The 18846-nt window shown below is 42.1% G+C and overlaps 1 protein-coding gene across 6 annotated transcripts in view; it reads left to right on the forward strand.

The window, feature by feature from the left end:
- MAP4 (microtubule associated protein 4) overlaps positions 1 to 18846 on the forward strand; it is a 106742-nt gene that overhangs the window by 67867 nt on the left and 20029 nt on the right. For 3 of the 6 annotated variants that reach the window (XM_055079817.1, XM_028479249.2, XM_028479247.2), the window contains 5 exons: positions 4726 to 4839; positions 7622 to 7756; positions 8318 to 9349; positions 10059 to 10181; positions 11791 to 15153. In XM_055079817.1, coding sequence (XP_054935792.1) covers positions 4726 to 4839; positions 7622 to 7756; positions 8318 to 9349; positions 10059 to 10181; positions 11791 to 15153 — 4767 coding nt within the window. Of the gene's footprint in view, positions 1 to 4725; positions 4840 to 7621; positions 7757 to 8317; positions 9350 to 10058; positions 10182 to 11790; positions 15154 to 16315; positions 17015 to 18846 lie in introns of those variants that run through there. The other 3 variants (XM_055079816.1, XM_028479248.2, XM_055079815.1) reach the window with 3 other exon arrangements.

Raw genomic sequence — 18846 nt, forward strand, 5'->3', positions numbered from 1 at the left:
ATTAAATTTATTTATTTTTGGCTGCGTTGGGTGTTTGTTGCTGCTCATGGGCTTTCTCTAGCTGCGGCAAGCGGGGGCTGCTCCTTGCTGCGGTGTGCAGGCCTGTCGTTGCGGTGGCTTCTCCCGTTGCAGAGCACGGGCTCCAGGCGCACGGGCCTCAGTAGGTGTGGCACGTGGGCTCAGTAGTTGTGGCGCATGGGCTGAGCTGCTCCGCGGGACATGGGATCCTCCTGGACCAGGGCTCAAACCCATGTCCCCTGCATTGGCAGGCGGATTCTCAACCACTGTGCCAGCAGGGAAGCCCAGTATTTAATTTTGATGATGTCCAGTTTATCTAGTTTTTCTTTTGTTGTTCAATCTTTGGTGTCATTTCTAAGAATCCATCGCCAAATCTGAGGTCATGAAGATTTATCCTTATGTTTTCTTCTAAAAATTTTATATAGTTTTAGCTCTTATACTGAGGTCTTTGATCCACTATGGGTTAATTTTTGTATATGGTGAAAGGTGTAGGGGTCCAGATTCGTTGTTCTTCATGTGGATATCCAGTTGTCCCAGCTCCATTTTTTTGAAAAGTCTATTCTTTCCCCATTGAATTGTCTTGGCACCCTTGTTGAAAATTTGTTGACCATAGATATACAGTTTTGTTTCTCAGCTCTTAGTTCTGTTCCATTGTTCTGTATGTCTGTCCTTATGCCAGGACTACACTGTCATGGTTACTGTTGCTTTGTGGTAAGTTTTGCAATTGGGTAGTATGACTCTACCTACTTTGGTCTTCTTTTTGATGATTGTTTTGGCTATTTTGTATCCTTTGCAATTCCATATTAATTTTAGAGTCAGCTTGTGAATTTCTATAAAGAAATCAGCTGGGGGACTTCTGTGTGGCGCAGTGGTTAAGAACCTGTATGCTAATTCCGGGGACATGGGTTCGATCCTTGGTCTGGGAAGATCCCACATGCCATGGAGCTACTAAGCCTGTGCACCACAACTACTGAGCCTGTGCTCTAGAGCCCGCGAGCCACAAGTACTGAGCCCTCATGCCACAGCTACTGAAGCCCACACACCTAGAGCCTGTGCTCTGCAAAAGAGAAGCCACCGCAACGAGAAGCCTGCGCACCGCTGCAAAGAGTAGACCCCGCTTGCCGCAACTAGAGAAAACCCGCACGCGGCAACGAAGACCCAGTGCAGCCAAAAATAAATAAATTAATTAATTAATTAAAAGAAAAAGAAATCAGCTGGGATTTTTGATAGGAATTGTGTTAAATCTGTAGATCAATTTGGGGAGTTTTGCCATCTCAACAATATTAAGTCTTCCGATCCTTAAACTTAGAATGTTTTTCCATGTGTTTATATCTTACTTCTTTCAGCAATTTTTTTGTAGTTTTCAGAGTGTAAGTTTTATACTCCCTTTTGTAAAATTTATTCCTAATATTTTATTCTTCTTTATTCTTATGAATGGAATTGTTTTCTTAATTTCATTTTCAGATTGTTCTGAATCTGAATTGGTTTCTGTATATTGATCTTGTATCTTCCAACCTTGCTGAACTCATTAGTTCTAATAGTTTTTTAGTTGATTCCGTAGGATTTTCTGCATATAAGATCATGTCCTCTACAATAAAGTTTTACTTCTTCCTTTCTAATCAGGCTGCCTTTTATTTCTTTTCCTTGCTTAATTGTCCTGACTAGAACCTTCAGTACAATGTTAAATAGAAGTGGCAAGAGCAGACTTCCTTGTTTGTTCCTGGTCTTAGTTAGGGAAAAGCATCCAGTCTTTTACCATTAAGCATGGTCTTAGCTGTGTGGTTTTTGTTGATGTCGTTTATCAGATTAAGGAAAATGCCTTCTATTCCTAATTTGTTGAGTGTTTTATTTATCGTGAAAGGGTGTTGTATTTTGCCAAGTGATTTTTCTGCATCTATTGATGATCATGTGGTTTTATTTTTTTAATTCTGTTGTTATGTATGTATTCCATTAATTGATTTTTGGATGTTAAACCAATGTTACATTCCTGAGATGGATCCCATTTGGTCATGGTATATAATGAGTTTTATATGCTGGCACATATGTAAACATTTGTTGAGGATTTTTGCATCCATATTCAGAAAAGATACTGGTCAGTAGTTTTCCTTTCTTGAGATGTCTTTGTCTAGTTTTATATTAGTCTCATATAATGAGTTGGGAAGTATCCTCCTTGCTTTAATATTTTTGGAAGTGTTTGTGAAGAATTGATTTTCATTCTTCTTTAAATGTTTGGTAGATTTCATCAGGGAAGCCATCTCAGCCAGGGCGTTTCTTTGTGAGTAGTTTTTAATTACTAATTCAGGGCGATGGCTCCAGTGATCCCCACCTCCTAGTATTCACACCCTTGTGTAGTCACCTTCCACATTGTACCATGCTTGGGCTATGTGACCAGTAGAATAGATGGCAGAAATAATGGTATGCCATTTCTAAGATTAGATTACAAAAGACACTACAGTTTCTATCTTGGTCACACTGGGTTTACTCACCCTGGCGATAGCTGCTGCTGTGGAGAGGCACACGTGGGGAGGAACAGAAGCCTCCAGTTAACAGCCATGTGAGTAAGCCATCATCATGTAGGCAGGTTCTCCAGCCCCAGTCAAGTCTCCAAATGATCACAGCCTTGGGCAGTGCCTTCACTGCAGCCTTGTGAGAAACTGTAGTGGAGGTGGGGAAGAAATAGATTCTGGGAGACATTTTTTTTTCATTTTATTTATTTATTTTTTTGGCTGTGTTGGGTTTTCGTTGCCGCACTTAGGCTTTCTCTAGTTGCGGCGAGCCTGGGCTACTCTTCGTTGCGGTGTGCGGGCTTCTCATTGAGGTGGCTTCTCTTGTTGCAGAGCTCAGGCTTCAGTAGTTGTGGCATGCGGACTCAGTAGTTGTGGCTCGTGGGCTCTAGAGCGCAGGCTCAGCAGTTGTGGCGCACGGGCTTAGCTGCTCTGCGGCATGTAGGATCTTCCTGGACCAGGGCTTGAACCTGTGTCCCCTGCATTGGCAGGCAGATTCTTATCCACTGCGCTACCCAGGAAGCCCCCTGGGGGACATTTTGAAGGTCAAGTCAGCTGGATTTCCTGACGACTTGGATGTGGTGTATGAAAGAGAGAAATCAAGGATGACTCCAGGGTTTTGGACCAAAAAGAGAATGCCATCAGAGATGGGAAGACTGTAGGAGGAGTGATTTGGGAAACAGGTTACATTTTGGCTTTATTTTGTACATTAAGTGTTGGCAGTTTGATACAGAAGTCAGGAAATAAAGGGAGAGGTCGAGATGACTGGAGATACAAATTTGAGTGTCATCATCTTATAGATGGAATTTTAAACTGTGAGACTGGATGAGATCACTAAGAGAGGGTAGAGAAAGAAAAGGTCTTCCTCTGTCCTGCAACCACTCAGTTCTTTAGTGCTCAGCTTAAATATTTGTCACCTTCCTTGACTTGAACTAAAGTATATCCATCTCCTAAATGTTTTCAACCCTAATCTTATACATCTTTGGGTTTTTAGAGCGCACAGGGTCTGCCATATCATATGCACCTAGTAAAATAGTAATGAATAAATGACAGAACTTTGTAGAAATCTTTGATTTTTACATGTGATTTAGCATTCTTCCCCTCCTAATGTGTGAACCATACAACAGTTATTCTTGTTGCTGGTTTAAGTGTCCTGTTTTCCTTCAGCGGAAGTGTGAGAGGCAGAGCAAGCAGCAGGTACCCCAAACCAAGTTAAGACTGGGGAGAATGAAGCTTTCTAGTCTGTCTAGATTCTAGCTCCTCTGCTGTTCTGAAGCAGCAGCACTGGGGCCTCCTCCAGCCCCAGCAGTTTCTCAGTTTCCTTTCTGCTCGTTCATATTCTGCAGTGCCACGCTCTCCCCTAAGCCTGAAATCCCTTACTAGAAGAGGGAGGGGCAGCTGCCTCAGAGCCACAGGCATGAACATTCACTTAACGCCTGGACTTCAGTGCAGCTGCCTCTGACAGTGGAAGTGCCTAAAGGGAATTAGCATTCCCTGAGAAACTAGTTAGAAATGCAGATTCTTAGGGCCCAGCAGTCTGTTTTTATAAGCTTTCAGGCTAATTCAGATGTGTGTTGCATTTCGAGATGGCCTCCTTAGCAGAATTCTTGCTTGGCCGGAATGGCTTTGCTCTTTTTTCATGTAAGAAGGTACAGAGTTTACCCGATGTTTTCAGTGCCTTTACTCATGCCAACTCCTGAGTCTAGAGTTCATTCTTTCCAGGTGCCAGCAGTTCACCTTGTCTCATTCAGACAGCTTTTGAAATGCAGTTTTCTTCATGCTCTCCACAGGAGGTGAAAATGTCTCTTTTACTTGTTCTGTGTGTGTTTTTTTTTTAATAACGTAAAATGAATGTCTGCTCTGTAAATACATATTGAAAGTTTAATTATATTTGTACTCTCACCTCCTAATATATTATAGACTCGAGCATTAGTTGTAGTTTTAGTTTTATGTATTTGTTGGCTGTCTGATTTAGATAATTAAATCTTAGAGAATATAAGATTATGTATTTTTAACTTGTCACAAATGAATTAGTGAATATTTGATTCCCTACCACATTCAGTCACATATTATCTCAACATATTTAACTCACTGTTGACGACACACATGTAGCTAATCAGTATTCATCAGAGGATAATAAGGAATGATAATCTTTCTAGTTGTGTTCACTGGGAATGAGTTTTACATTCCTTCTTTATTCCAGATCCCTTTAAGATGCACCATGATGACAGCCTGGAAGATTTGCTCTTTCTCCCCAGTGGAACAACCAGTGCTTCAGCATCTGCAGAACAAAATGATCCCCTGAAAGACAGTTATGGTATGACTTCTCCAGCTGGATTTATTTCTTAACTCCATCAATTAATTGGCTTTTCACCCATCACCTTTGAAGTTAATCACTAGGCAAAGTCATGTTTAGGGGCTCTGGCTCTGACAAGGCTCCTTCTAGATTAGTCACAGAGAATTCACAGCTGGGCTGCTCAGGGTCAGCTCACCTCCTCTCATGGGATCTTGAATCCTATATCCTAGGGCCAGGTTCTGTCTCCACATTTTTATTAGTTCATGGCCTTATGCAAGTTATGTCCTCCCTAAACTTTGGTTTCTTTATAAAATGGGGCCACCACTTGTTCTTACCTTAAAGATGTGGTGTTGATGAAATAAAATTTATGTAAAAGCACTTCACATAGTTTCTGGTACATGGTAAACTAAACGTTAAACAGATCTTAGTTATCAATTAGTAGTTTCCTCATTCCTGGTTTTGTATAACTTAACATGAATGTGGCCAAGGTACTGTAGGGCAGGCAAAACTTTACTTCTACCCATCTTTGGTGTTCAGTTGAGACTCTATAGACAGGTTAATAAGAAAAAAACAAATAGTTTATTAATGCATGCAACGTACATCACGTGGGAGGAAAGTAACTCAAAGGTGTAGCTTAGAAATTCAGTTTGGAACTTCCCTGGTGGCACAGTGGTTGAGAATCCTCCTGCCAATGCAGGGGACACGGGTTCAAGCCCTGGTCTGGGAAGATCCCACATGCCGCGGAGCAGCTAAGCCCTTGCACCACAATCACTGACCCTGCGCTCTAGAGTCTGCGAGCCACAACTACTGAGCCCGCGTGCCACAACCACTGAAGCCCACATGCCTAGAGCTCATGCTTCTCAAGGAAAAGCCGGCGCACCTCAACGAAGAGTAGTCCCTGCTCGCTGCAACTAGAGAAAGTCCGCGTGCAGCAACGAAGACCCAACAGTCAAAAATATATAAATAAAAAAACAAAATAAATAAATTTATTTAAAAAAAGAAAGAAATTCAGTTTGTGTAGCATCCTCAACAAAGAATATTAAATTTGTAGAGAAATGACAGGATAGAGGAAAGCAATTTTACACTTCCAAGAGTCATACTTCGGGAAGGTAAGTATATGGGAGGGAACTAGTGGAGTCAGGTCTGTTTGCATATTCCTTTGGTGCCCTCTCTGGCCTGATAAGTGTCTCTTGCCATTGACAGGAAAATTTATATCCTGCCTTTAGGCAGAAAGAGAGGAGCTTTTTCTCAATTTGCTGTTTGCTTAATTGCCTTCAGCTCAAAATTTTTATGTCAAAGGGGCATATTTTGGGGTAACATGTTTCCTTCAGTACCCATCATCAGTAAGTCCCACTTCAAATAATGCTTATAATTTTGTATTTGTAAAGAACCTGGCTAGTAGTTATATGTTTCATTTATGCTTTTCTTTGGCCTGATGATCTCTTGCAAGAAGGATGTTAAATGAGTTGACTTTGATGCTATCCATCTAGTCTCCTGATTTGAGTTTGGCTTTGACTCCTGTTTTTTCAGCTCACTACCTAGGCAGTCACTTAGTTGCATTGACTTCTTTCTTTACAGCATCTTTCTTCTCTTCCTTTGTGCTCCCTCTGCTTTACCCCAGTGCAAGCCCCTATCACTTCATACCTAGACCACCTCAGTAGTCGCCTATCAGACTTCCTGCTCCCCTTTAAAATTAATTCTGAATATACCTGATCACCTGACTCCCTGTTCTGTATTCATTGTCTCATTTTTATGATTAAGGCCTTAAGACAGCCCCCCCCACACACACTTTTTTTTCCTCTAAATTCTCTGGTTTTCTGGATTCTTTCTTCTACTGTTTGTTCTAATCCCATTTTCCCTCTCTGGTATACAAGATCTGTTTGAATCAGACTAATCTCATAGTCCCAGAAACATTCTTGTCCTGTTGGCATCCTCATTCTTTTCTTTGCTCAGTGAGCTCTCCATCCTTGAAATTGACTATTCTCTCCTCTCTTCCTGCTCTTGCTTCTCCTCTGAAGCCTTCTGTGACTGTGCTGGTCTCATGGTTCTTTTGAAATTCTTATAGCATTTAGTCCATACTCCACAGTTTACCTTATTTGATATATGTCTATCTTGCCTCTCTAGCTAAATTGTAATAATCTTGATGGCAAGGACCAGGCGATACTAAATCCCATGTGATATTAGGTCTGGCAGAGGACAGCATAATAATAATGCTTTTACATCTGTCTAGTTCTTAATAATTTACAAAGCATTTTCACAAAAGTATCTTCTAATATTGGAAAGGGTTGTATGTTAATCTCACTGTACAGATGAGGAAATTGATTCACTTTCCCTTACTGTATGTTATGTTCTATCGGTTGTGATGTAGGAGCAAGAGCTCGTCCTTTGGTATTATTTATTTATTTATTTTAAAAATATCTTTATTGAAGTGTAATTGCTTTACAATGGTGTGTTAGTTTCTGCTTTATAACAAAGTGAATCAGCTATACAGATACATATATCCCCATATCTCCTCCCTCTTGCGTCTCCCTCCCACCCTCCCTATTCTTTGGTGTTTTTGAATCTTTGTAAAACATTGTAGAAGGTGGCCAGTCAGTGTCAGTCAGCAGCGCAACAGCCTAACAATTAGCCAAAACCTGGAGAATGTCAGCGGTTTTTACTTTAAAACTTTCTTGCTTTGTTTCTCATTGGTCCTTTTGGCCTATGTCTTTATGGCACTATATAAAGCTGGTTTTAAATATCAAATGTCTTTTTCCCCCAATGTTGACTGAGTCTGAAAAATGTATTTGTGTTTCAATATTAGGTGTGTTTCCCTGTGACACATTTGCTCCTGCAGCTGTTGTTCCTCAGGGGTGGTCTGTGGAAGCTCCAAACCCTCCACATTCAGAATCCTTCATCTCCCCTGAGGCCATTATACAGCCTCTGCAGCCTACAGCAGGTACATTGTTAGGATCCCTGTTTATCACTTAATAGTTACAGTATCAATAATCAATATAAAGCATCAGACATTTTTGAGCCTTGTGCAGCAGTATAGGTAGGTAAAATTTTCACAACTGTCACAGATGTTTTTAAACTTAAATTACTGATTTCAAAGCTGGAGGAATTAAGTTGTAGTTGAAATACAACACTTAGGGCCAATGGGCAAAGACAATCCCTCTGTAATTCAGGGCAGATTTAGAACTCTGGGGGGTTTTCTTGATGTCCCACAGGCTCCCTTTCTGACACTAATTGTGTACCTGTGTTGATTTTTTGGACCTGTGTTTTTTTCTCTCCTTTGCCTTTCCTCCTCTACTCTTTGTTCTGCCAGTATTCTATTCTTCTAAATATTAGGACTGTCGAAGAGTAGGCACAAATGCATTAAGTGGACAGCTTTTTAGTTATGTTTAGGATGTTATGGTCACAAAAGCCAGATACTCTCGTGCCCTAAGAAAGTAAGTTTTGAATGAAGAGCTATGAGCAGACAATGATGGATCCTAAATGTCCAATTTATTTCCCTTAGAGCCTGCTGAGGAGGTAGAAATGGCATCAGCAGAAGAGAGAGCACCAACAAAAGCATTGGAAATGATGATGGGACTGAAGGCTGCTAACATGGCACCATCTCGAGAATCAGAGATGGTCCTGGCCAAGGGTGTGGCACCAGCCACAGAAACAGAGGTGGCATTGGCTAAAGACACGGAACCATCTACCGAACCAGATGTGGCACTGGCCAAGGGCATGGAATCATCCATCGAACCAGATATGGCCTTAGTCAAGGACGTGGTACTACCCCTAGAAACAGAGGCAACCCCAGTCAAGGACGATGTATTGCCCACAGAAACAGATGTGTCTTTGGCCAAGGACATGGTACTGCCCACAGAAACAGAGGTAACCCCAGCCAAGGACATACTACTATTCAAAGAAACAGAGAGGACACCACCTGTAAAAATGGATTTGGCCCCAGCTGAGGGCATGGTACCACCTACAGACCGAGAGGTGGCCCCACCCAAGGGTGTAGCATCACTTTCAGAAATAGAGGCGCCGCTGGATGAGGACGTTGTGTCATCCACAGAAACATCCTCAGCCAAGGAGGTAGCCCTGTCCTCAGAAACAGAGGTGGCCCTGACTGGGGATATGGTACTACCCCCAGAAACAGAGGTGGCCCTAGTCAAGGACATGGCTGCACCTCCAGAAACAGAAGTCACCCCAGTCAAGGACATGGCTCCACCCCCAGAAGTAGAGATGGCCCTGAGCAAGGACATGGCTCCACCTCAAGAAACAGAGGTGGCCCTGGGCAAGGACATGGTTTCATCTCCAGAAACAGAGATGGCCCTGGGCAAGAATGTGGCTCTACCCCCAGAAACGGAGGTGACCCTGGCCAACAGTGTGGCTCCAGCCACGGATGTTGCAGCATCCTCAGAAGCAGAGGTGGCACCAGTTCCTGTTAAGGACATGGAAACTGCACGGACACAGGAAGAAACAAGTGAGGATTCCCAGTTAGAATCTCTCCAGGATGAAGGACAGTCAGCTGTACCTCCTCTCATGATTTCAGCAGGTATGGGCTTACGCTTACTTGCAGTATTTGTCTACAAGGGTGCAGTCTCCAGAAGGGTAAGGGACAAACGTCATGCCAGGTCAAATAAAGACAGTCAGTCACACTGTACTTTGCAAGTCTATACACATTCCTGCTCCCCTAAACACTTCTTTCTCACCTTTACCCTCCTCCAACCGCCAACACCTTCTCCATCCTTGTTCTCTGCTCATCTTCCTGTTTTTCTTATAGATGATTGAAGCAATAAAAGAGAACATTCACAAACTTCCACTCGCTCGTCTACCTAACTACTTGTATCTTTATCCATAGACTCTGCCTTCCCTCCTGTTGCCATCAGTAAACAGTCCCTGCGCCTAGTCATGAGGGGCAGCATCTTTGTTGTGCACTAGATCCTGTCTTCTCTTGTCTACTTACATACATTGCCCTGGCCATTCTCTTTTCTTGCCTCTCACCATGTTTTTCCCCCTTTACATTGGATCATTCCCACCACCATAAAAACATTTGTTATTTTTCCCTTCTTTAAAAAAAAAAACCCAGCCCTCCCAACTCCCCCTTCCCTCCCCCTTCCAACTGCCACTCCATTTCTCTCCTGCCTTCATAGGAGCGTCCCTCATTCCTCAAAAACTGTGTCCGTTTCCAATTTCTGGAAGGTGGAGAAGTAGCTGAAATGGTGCTTCTCTGAAACCTGTGTGGTTTTTACTTTTACCTTTAGAAGCAGTCACAGCCATGGGCCAAAAGCACAACTTGCCAACAGATGAGGATTCTGTGTCAGAGGAACTAGAGCAAAAGAAACCGTTCAGTAGTCAACCTTCTGAACTTCCTTCAGAGACCTCAGGTATGTCAGGAAAACAAAGTGGCCTGTTTGAAAATGCTTAAACTGGGAAAGATGGGGAGATGGTGGAAGACATTGTTCCTGGTTATATGGTGGTGATCAGCAGGACCGTTTACGAAGTCAGCTCTCTTTCTTAAACAGATTTCAGTGAGCTTTACACATTTTTGATGGTAAGCCAGAAGCACGTGATTATCAACTTAGTGATTCTCTGCCTCCTTTTCTGTGATTGTGGTGAGATCGTGAACTTGAGGGCAGGGACCAAGATTTACTACACTTGGAATCTCTACTGCTTTGAACACTGTCTAGCACCAAGTGGGAGCTAAATAAATGTATGATTTTTAAAATGTTGTTTTAGTGACTCAACATATCATTAAAGATTTCTCAAGTCCTTATTGTGTATACACCATGCTAAGGCACACAGATACTTAGGCCTGGGTCCTGGTCCTTTTCTAGCCTAGATGGTGAGAGAAGTTCCCAGGCATGAACTCTGAAACCAAAGAGTTATATAATAATTGAATTAAATAGTATTAGAGATGGCACCAAATAGCTGCTGATTAATTGCCAAGTTAAATGTTATAAATGCTGTGGGTTGCTAAAGCCTAGCAATTTTTCAGGAAAAACAATAATTGGCCTGAGGTATTAAGTAAAGGGTAGGATTTGGAGGACATTGGAGGAATAAAGATAAGGACAAAAGTCACTATTTGAGTATTTTAATATTCTGTGAGGTCATTTATTGCATCAAACTTGACAAGAGTTGTCCTAGACCTGCTCTCACCGGGTCTCTTTCCAGGATCTTGGATCCATACTGCATTCATTGACTTAGAGGCAGGAGGTTGGACTAATTGACTTCCTGAAACTTTTCCAAGGGTGCTCATCCTAATTGTTTTAATTCATTATCCTATACTTGGCATTATGTATATACCTCTGTCTTTTGGGAAGTACCTTTAGCAACAGAACATTGAAATCTAGCACATTTGTGTTTCAAAGTAGGAGGCTCTGGTTCTGAAATAATGTGACTTTTTCTCTGGACAAAATACGAATTCAGTATCTTTTCTTTTTTTTTTTTAAAGTAGTATAATTCTGTCCTTCTGGTCTGTTTAACAAGTAATTGGTATAATACTGATAAGTAATTAGTATAATATTGGTGACAGACTCTTAGAATTGTAAAATCATACATATTTCATTCAATCAATTAATCAATGTCACCAAAAAGAGGAGCTTACCATCTTGTTACTATCCTGGGAATTATATACCTATTAAAAATAATAACAAATATAAATAAGTATCAGAGGAGATTTGTGGGCAGTAGGTGCTTATTATACAGATTAGCAGATCTCTGTTTGAATTTCTTTTATCAAGTTTCGAATATTTTGTAAATATGTTTTGTAAAAAAAGTCTTTACCCAAGATGATGATCTTTGATTTTTGTTAAATATTTACTAATCCCAGTTAAGAGTGAGAAATGTTTTGGAAAAAACTGTTTTCCTAAATGAATCAGTATGTGGGTTGGTGAAAATAGACTACTTAAATGAGTCGCTAAATGGACACTTTCTGAAAGAAACAATAACGAGGGCTTTTCTGTTTGGAATTTTGGCCAACTTCATGTATTGCAGGTACCCTTCCCACACAAGCCAAAAAAGCGTGCAGACCCAGTGATCGCAGGTCCGCCCGGCCCGCCCGGCCCAGGCTTGCCAGGGTCCCTCCTGAGCTGCTGGGAGGCTCTTCTCCACGGAAGACTCTTGATCCTGGGCTGGGCCCCTGCCTTTTGTCTGAATTGGGTTGGGTTTCTGGTCCGTCTTCCTGTGGTGAGCCTGGGAACCAGAGGAAAACTATTCATGGTGACTTCCTTGAACCCCAGAGGGATCTTGGCAGGGAGTCCTGGGATATAGAAAGAACACCAATGATGATGAAGAAAAAAAAGAAGAAACCAAAGCAAAAGAGATACTCTCAGCCCCGGGCTGGGGGACCTTGGGATGATGACAATGCAGATGAGCCTAAAGTTTATCCCTTTGCCACTGACCCACAAAAGTCAGGTGTTCCCCCCAGCCAGCCTACCACTGTGGGCACAGAACATGGACTGGTATCCAGAGAAAACTTGAAAAAGGGATGTGAAATTGACTCCAGAGCAGCCAAATTGGTAGCTGAGAACTTTGTCTCAGAGGGTCTCAGCATTCCTTTGTGTCCTTTGGAAGAACCCCTAAAAACTGCAGTAAATTCTCAGCCCAAACTGAGAGTAGAGGCAGAGGTGAAAGGTAACAAGTCAGCACCACAGAGCCAAGACAAGAAATTGCTGCAGCAAGATGAGTGCAAACCACAGCCTGCACCCCACCTCAAGACTCCTGTGGATAAAAGCCAGACAGTAGGCTCCCTCAATCTGAAAGGACCCCTGACAGAAGTTTTTTCACACAAAGTAGAAATTCCTTTGGAGATCAGACCCAAAGAGGGTTGCTCTCCTGTCTTGGACCAAGAGGCTGTGGGTGGAGTTTCAAAACCCAAAGCAGCAAAAGAACTGCCTAATTCCATACCCACTTTGACAGCAGGTAATCCATTAGTAAGTAGTCTAAAAGAAGGGAATGATGAAAGTAAAATGACTAAACTGCAGAATGACAAACAGAAAGAGTTTTCTGAGGGAGCTGAAGAGGTTAAAGAACTAAAAAAGGAAAGTATTCCCAAGGAAAGACAGGAGAGCAGCATCTTTGCTTCTGAGCAGCCGCAGGACACGGTGTTAGCCCAGGTTCCTGGACTAGGGAATGAACCATTTAAGAGAATGGCAGGTGATGGCAAAAGCAGGAAGGGAAAGGGAAGTTCTGGGAAGATGAGAGCAAGTTCTGGGAAGGTGAGAGCAGGGTCTGAGCTGCTGTTGCCTGTGGACAGCCAGAAGGACAGCAGAGCTGTTCTTGTGCCAAGTGAGCCAGCACCTAAGACGGAAAGAATGGATAAAAGCGAGGAGCTGGGGCTGGGTTCTTTAGAGCAGCCAGGGACCATGGCTGAGCTCACTGAGGCAGTGGTGATGCGGGACCCTAAGGAGATGACTGACCTGAGGATGGCAGGCACCTTTCAGGCATTGATTCCTTTGGGAAATGGGTCAGGCATGATTCAGACTTCCGGTGCTAGAACAGAAAGAGGAGCTGTAGCCATAGACATGCGTGTCGGCAACCAGAGCGAGGAGGAAAAATGTCCTTGGATGGATCATGAGGCAGCTCCCTGGGTTTCTGAAAAGCCTACAAAAAGAGGCAGTGAAGACAAAAACAAAAAGTTTAAAAATAGTTATTCCACACAGCCTGCTAGAATGGAGAGGAAGGAAGAAATCCTCAACCCACCTTTTGTAGGGAAGGGTGGGGATATTGGTAGTACTCCCTATCAAAACAGAGAATTAGAACTTACTTTCCCCGTAAATCATGACCCTTTGTTCTCACGTATATCAGATACACCCACAGTGGAAGGAGTTGACCAAAAGGGTAGAAATGTTGAGGTTAATTCTTCTAAGCTTGGGGCTCTTGGCAGGAGCAAAACAAACACAGGCAAGGATTTTGCTATTACTGAACCAGCTACCAAGGTGACAGATGTGAGCTGCCAAGACCAAATCCAGGGGGCAGGATTTGTTCCTTCAGTACCGTCTGAGGAGAATAAGACAGATGTGGCCAAGGGACATACTGCAGTTGCTGACAAATCAAATAAAAGGAGTAATGATGGAAAAAGCAAAAAGGTTAAAAATAGTTTCCCTGAGAAGCACATTCTGGAGAATAAGATAGATGCAACAAAAATACATGTTCCCATGGAAACCATAGGGGACCACAGAATTGAAGGAATGGGCTATGTGGATGAAAATAGAAATATTACATTTACCTGCCCTAGAACACCACCAGGGTTGATGAATAAGACAGTCCCCCTAGAGGCTCATGAATCAGCAGCCTGTGAAAAACTGCCCCCTTCTACTTCTCAAGTAGTAAAGGAAGGTGATTCATTTCCAGACACCTTGGCAGAAAGCGGGCAAGAGACGGCTCCAGCCCAGATTTCCAAATTATTAGAGGTAGATAATTGCCGCAAAGATGGAGTCCCAGATGAAGAAAGACCCAAGGCTCCCTGTGCTGTTATGCCCTCTATCAGCACGGGAGGAGTTGCCCTGACTCTGTCAGCAGCCATAGAAACAGTTAACAACCATGGAGGTAACTGTCTTCAGCATAAAGGTGAGCTTGCTGGTCCCATGAAAAATGAAGCAGGGATAGACGAAGGGCATGTGATAGGAGAATCTGAGTCAGTGCTCAGTGGTGCATCAAAGCACTCAGTAGAGAAAACCACAGAGCCAGCAGGGGGGCACCTTCTTTCTGGCGTGCTCACAGAAGACCAAAGCCGGGCAGGTGGGGTCAGAGTCCTAGAAGCATGTGCAGATAGCAGTAATTTTCCAACATGTCCAGTAAACAAACAGAAAGAGTCTGAGGAGGGTTCTGCTCCAGTTCCAATTCTTGACCTAATGGGAGACAAAGCACAAAAGCCCAGTTTCTGTGAGGACCAACGCGCTGAAAATAGAGATTCCCAGGGCCCAGATAGTTTGAATAAGGAGGTAGATACGACTCTTTTGCCTCCAGAAAGTGAAAAGGATAAATTGGAAGAAATCAGTCTGGATTCTGAAATCAGAGAAATGGCATGTGTTTCCTTGGCACCACCAGAACTCCAGTCAGGTGTCTTAGATGGCAAAGTTGAAGTGACTCCTTCAAGGGTGGTAGATGAGTTAGTAGTGGCTGCTTCCAAGGCTCTTCAACTCCCAGAACCCAGAGACAAGATCTTGGAGGCACCTGAGAAAATGACAGAAAAATCTGAACCAAAGGCACTGGGACAGGGGAAGAAGGAAGATAAAAGCAGAGCGGCAGAACCCATGAAAGGCTACATGAGACCCACCAAGTCCCGAGGACTCACTCCACTTTTACCAAAATCTACAGTCCAGGAACGAGAGCGATCCAAGCAACTCAAGTCCAGTGGTATGAACCTGCCGTGGGGAAATGTGTGTGCTTGTGGCTTTTGGTCAGCATCAGAAAGGCAAAGAGCTTGTGCTTTGGTTCCATCCAGACTCTAATCATTCTTGTTAACCATTGGTTTGTTGGCATGAAGACCTGTAACTGCTAATTATGTGTTTTCTGCAGCAAAGGCATGCCTTGTGTCCAGCTTGGGAGGCTGGTGACTTGGTTGCATGCCTTTTTACCCAGCACTGAACCTTGACTTTCAGGGGAAGTTGAATTTCAAACAATAAATTGTTTAGCAGAAAGCCTATCACCATCCACGATATTCTTAAATTAAAAAAAAAAAAAAGTGTGCCTCCTATGTGTAAAGTTTACAGCCAAATTATAATCATATCATTATTTTGTATAAGGATTCACAAGAGGAAAGAAAACATTTCATGTCCAGCTGTGTGTGTGGGATTTTTTTTTCTAGTATACATATGTAACTTGTGCTGGTGGGACTAAATATCCAAATTGCTTTTGGTTTGAATGAAAATGAACCCCTTATGGTAGCCTCCACCCAGATTGGTAGGCACAGACTTTATTTGTGTTTCTAGAAGTGGAAAATGATCTCTCAGTGATGCAGCTCTATCTTTTACCAGTTTGTTGCTTACAGCCATTGGCCCACAGTTTCACAAGGGTTAGAGTTTGGGCATGAAACATAGTCCATATCCATGGGCAAGTCTGTAAAACCTGCCCATATAGGATTCCTCATAATTTTGCCCTTTTTACCTCTAATCAGTGAAGTACTTGAGAGGAGACTGAGAAGATGATGATTCCTTTAAGATTTAGAAATGTTAAGTTTTTTTTTTCCCCTGAAAAGTATACATCCAATCAAGGCCTTTGAGGTTGTTCACAGCCTACAAATGATGCTATTACTTAATCACTGTTTCCCAGCTTGCATGATGCAGCTACTAACTCCAGAAATGAAAAAACACGGGTTGGCCTTGGTGTAGCCAGTTAGGCTTTTGGAGAGGCTTCATCATGAGATGGTGTTCTGCATGGTATGGACTTGTTTTGGGTAAAGCTTGTGCTATGCATGAATATGTACCCAGTAAGGAACATGTGTCGTGTGAGTAGAGAATGCTAGAAGCTATTATTTGCATAAGACATTCTGATCTTTTCCGTTTTTATCTTCCATTAGCTACCCTGTTGCCAAGGCAGAAAATGATGTTGTATGTAAAGTGCTTTCCAGCTTTCATTAAGATTCCCAGCCCTCTCTCCAGTTCATTAGTTTTAGGTTCTAGACCAGTTCTTTGGTTTCAGTGGTAATTAAAGGTAACGTGTAAGTTTTCTGAAACTTAAGCATCTCTTTTAGCTCAGTATTACTGAAAAATGTAGGAAGAGGATTTATTCTGATTCTTGAGGAGGCAAGCCAGGTGCTGTAGAACTTTTGGGCTCCTACCTTGGCCAGGCCACCCTCAGCGACATGTGTTAGGAGTAGCCTTGTAGAGTGGCTGAGGAGGGAGTGATGTATCTTGGACAAAATATCTTCTCTAAATTCTATCACACCCCTTCCCTAAAAACAATCTATACTTTTTTTATTTTGGTAGGTAAAATTAAAATTTTCAAAAATTAACTTTTGAATAGATTAATAGATTCACATGGTAGAACGGGATATGCAGTAAAATGTAAGTCTGCCTCCCTCTGTTAACCCCCATCCAAGTTTCCCTCTCCACAGGCAACCAGTGTTAACAATGTCTTACACGTCCTTCCAAACAATTTACGCATAAAGAATCAATGATATATATATTTCCTGATTTTATAAAAGTGAGACATATCATGCATACTGATGTGTACCTTGATTTGTAAACCTAGTTATTTTAGAGCTCTTTACAAATCAGTACAAAGAAAGGGGCCTCAGTCTTTTTAAATAGCTGTATATGTATAGTATTTCATTGTATGGAGATACTCTAATGTATTTTACCACTTCTTTATTGATGGATGTTCAGGTGTTTTCCCTTTTTTTCTATTAGAAACAAGGTACGTAAACTAATCTTGTATATACAGAATGTCATACTTATGTACGTACATACTTACACAAATAACATCTGTGTAATAAAAAGGGGCTCTGGATTAGAACCTCTGGTTTGAAGAATATCTGTTTATCTTTTTGAGAGGTGTTGCCAAATTGTTCCTCATAGGGGCACAGAGATGCACCAGAACTGTACTCCCACCCTGAGTGTAGACCAGTACCTGTTCCCCTGTACTTTCTCCTACTAGTGTGGTTTTTCTTTTTTGTTAAGGTGTGCTGACCTAATAGGTAAAAAATTATTACTTGGTATAAATGTATTTTGTGTTTTACTTCTTAAATGACTTCCTTTATTATCCAGTTTATAAAAGCCATCCCTGCTCTGAGTTTATAAAAATATTTTAAATTTTTCACATTTTTAATCTTTGATCAGTCTAGAATTTGCTTATTTGTTTCTGTGTGTGTGTGTGTGTGTGTATTTTGTTTATGAAATATGAGATATGATTACTTGGTTGTCTCACTATATTTGTATATTCTGTCTCCCTCTGAAATGCCACCTTTGTCATGCTCTAAGTAACACAATGTGGCTTAATAATATATTTTAATATCTAATAGGCCTAGCCCCACATGTCACCCTATTTTTCAGAGTTTTCCTGACTATTCTTGCTTGTTTATTATTTCATATAAACTTGACAATTGGCTCATAGGTTTGCAGGGGGAAAATCCAGTCAGTCTTGTTCTTGAAATCACGTTAAATGTACGGATTACCCTAGGGAGAGTTGTTGCATATGTTGAGTTTTTCTGTCCGACATGTAATACATGCCATATTCAATAACATCACATGTTCAGGTTTACGTGTCTTAGTCCCTCGCTGGTATTTTCTTTGTGCAGATCTTGTATGTTTCTTCTCTTTTCTTTGGCCTCACAGCTTGTGGGGTCTTAGTTCCCTGACTAGGGATTGAACCCGCGGCCTCGGCAGTGAAAGTGCGGAGTCCTAACCACTGGACGGCCAGGGAATTCCCAAGATCTTGTATGTTTCTAATAATGCTTATTCAGAGATGTTCAGAAAGCAGGTGAATGTGCAGATGCAGAGCTTTAGGCAGGCCTGGGCTCTGAGGCAGGGGACTGAGTGGAATGGGGAGCGCCTGGATTTGTGACAGGGAACTAGGCAGGGTAACCCCTTCTGGGTTCAGGTGGGCTCTGATGTTTCATGCATGACTGGTAATAGACCTGGCCTTGGTAAATTTTATTTTTGTTCCTCATTTCAAATCATTCATGTTAACTCTCCTGTGGTCGGATGGTGTCACCCATGGTTTTCAGTGTTTGGACAGTGAAGATATTATTAGTGGTGCCCATAAAAATAATAGCATCTGCCACCTGTTGAGTGAATACTAAGTGTGTAGTTGTCTGTAGATAGGTAGGTGCATAGTCGTGTACACACACACACACACACACACACACACACACACAACAGTACTTTGAAGGATTCTCTCCATTTTACACGTGAGGAAATGGAGTCTCTCCATGTTAAGGTCACACTGATAGTGAAGTGGCAGAAATAGAATTTAAACCCAAGTCTTTCTGACTCTAAGGCCCATGCTTTCCTCATTCTTGCCTCAGAGGAACCTTCCAGAAGTTTTAGGTTCTTAAAAAGAAAAAGATGAAGGTCGATGACTAATAATTATATTTTTTAAATTGTAATA

The sequence above is a fragment of the Physeter macrocephalus genome, chromosome 18, assembly GCF_002837175.3.
Source record: "Physeter macrocephalus isolate SW-GA chromosome 18, ASM283717v5, whole genome shotgun sequence".
Lineage (NCBI taxonomy): Eukaryota > Metazoa > Chordata > Mammalia > Artiodactyla > Physeteridae > Physeter > Physeter macrocephalus.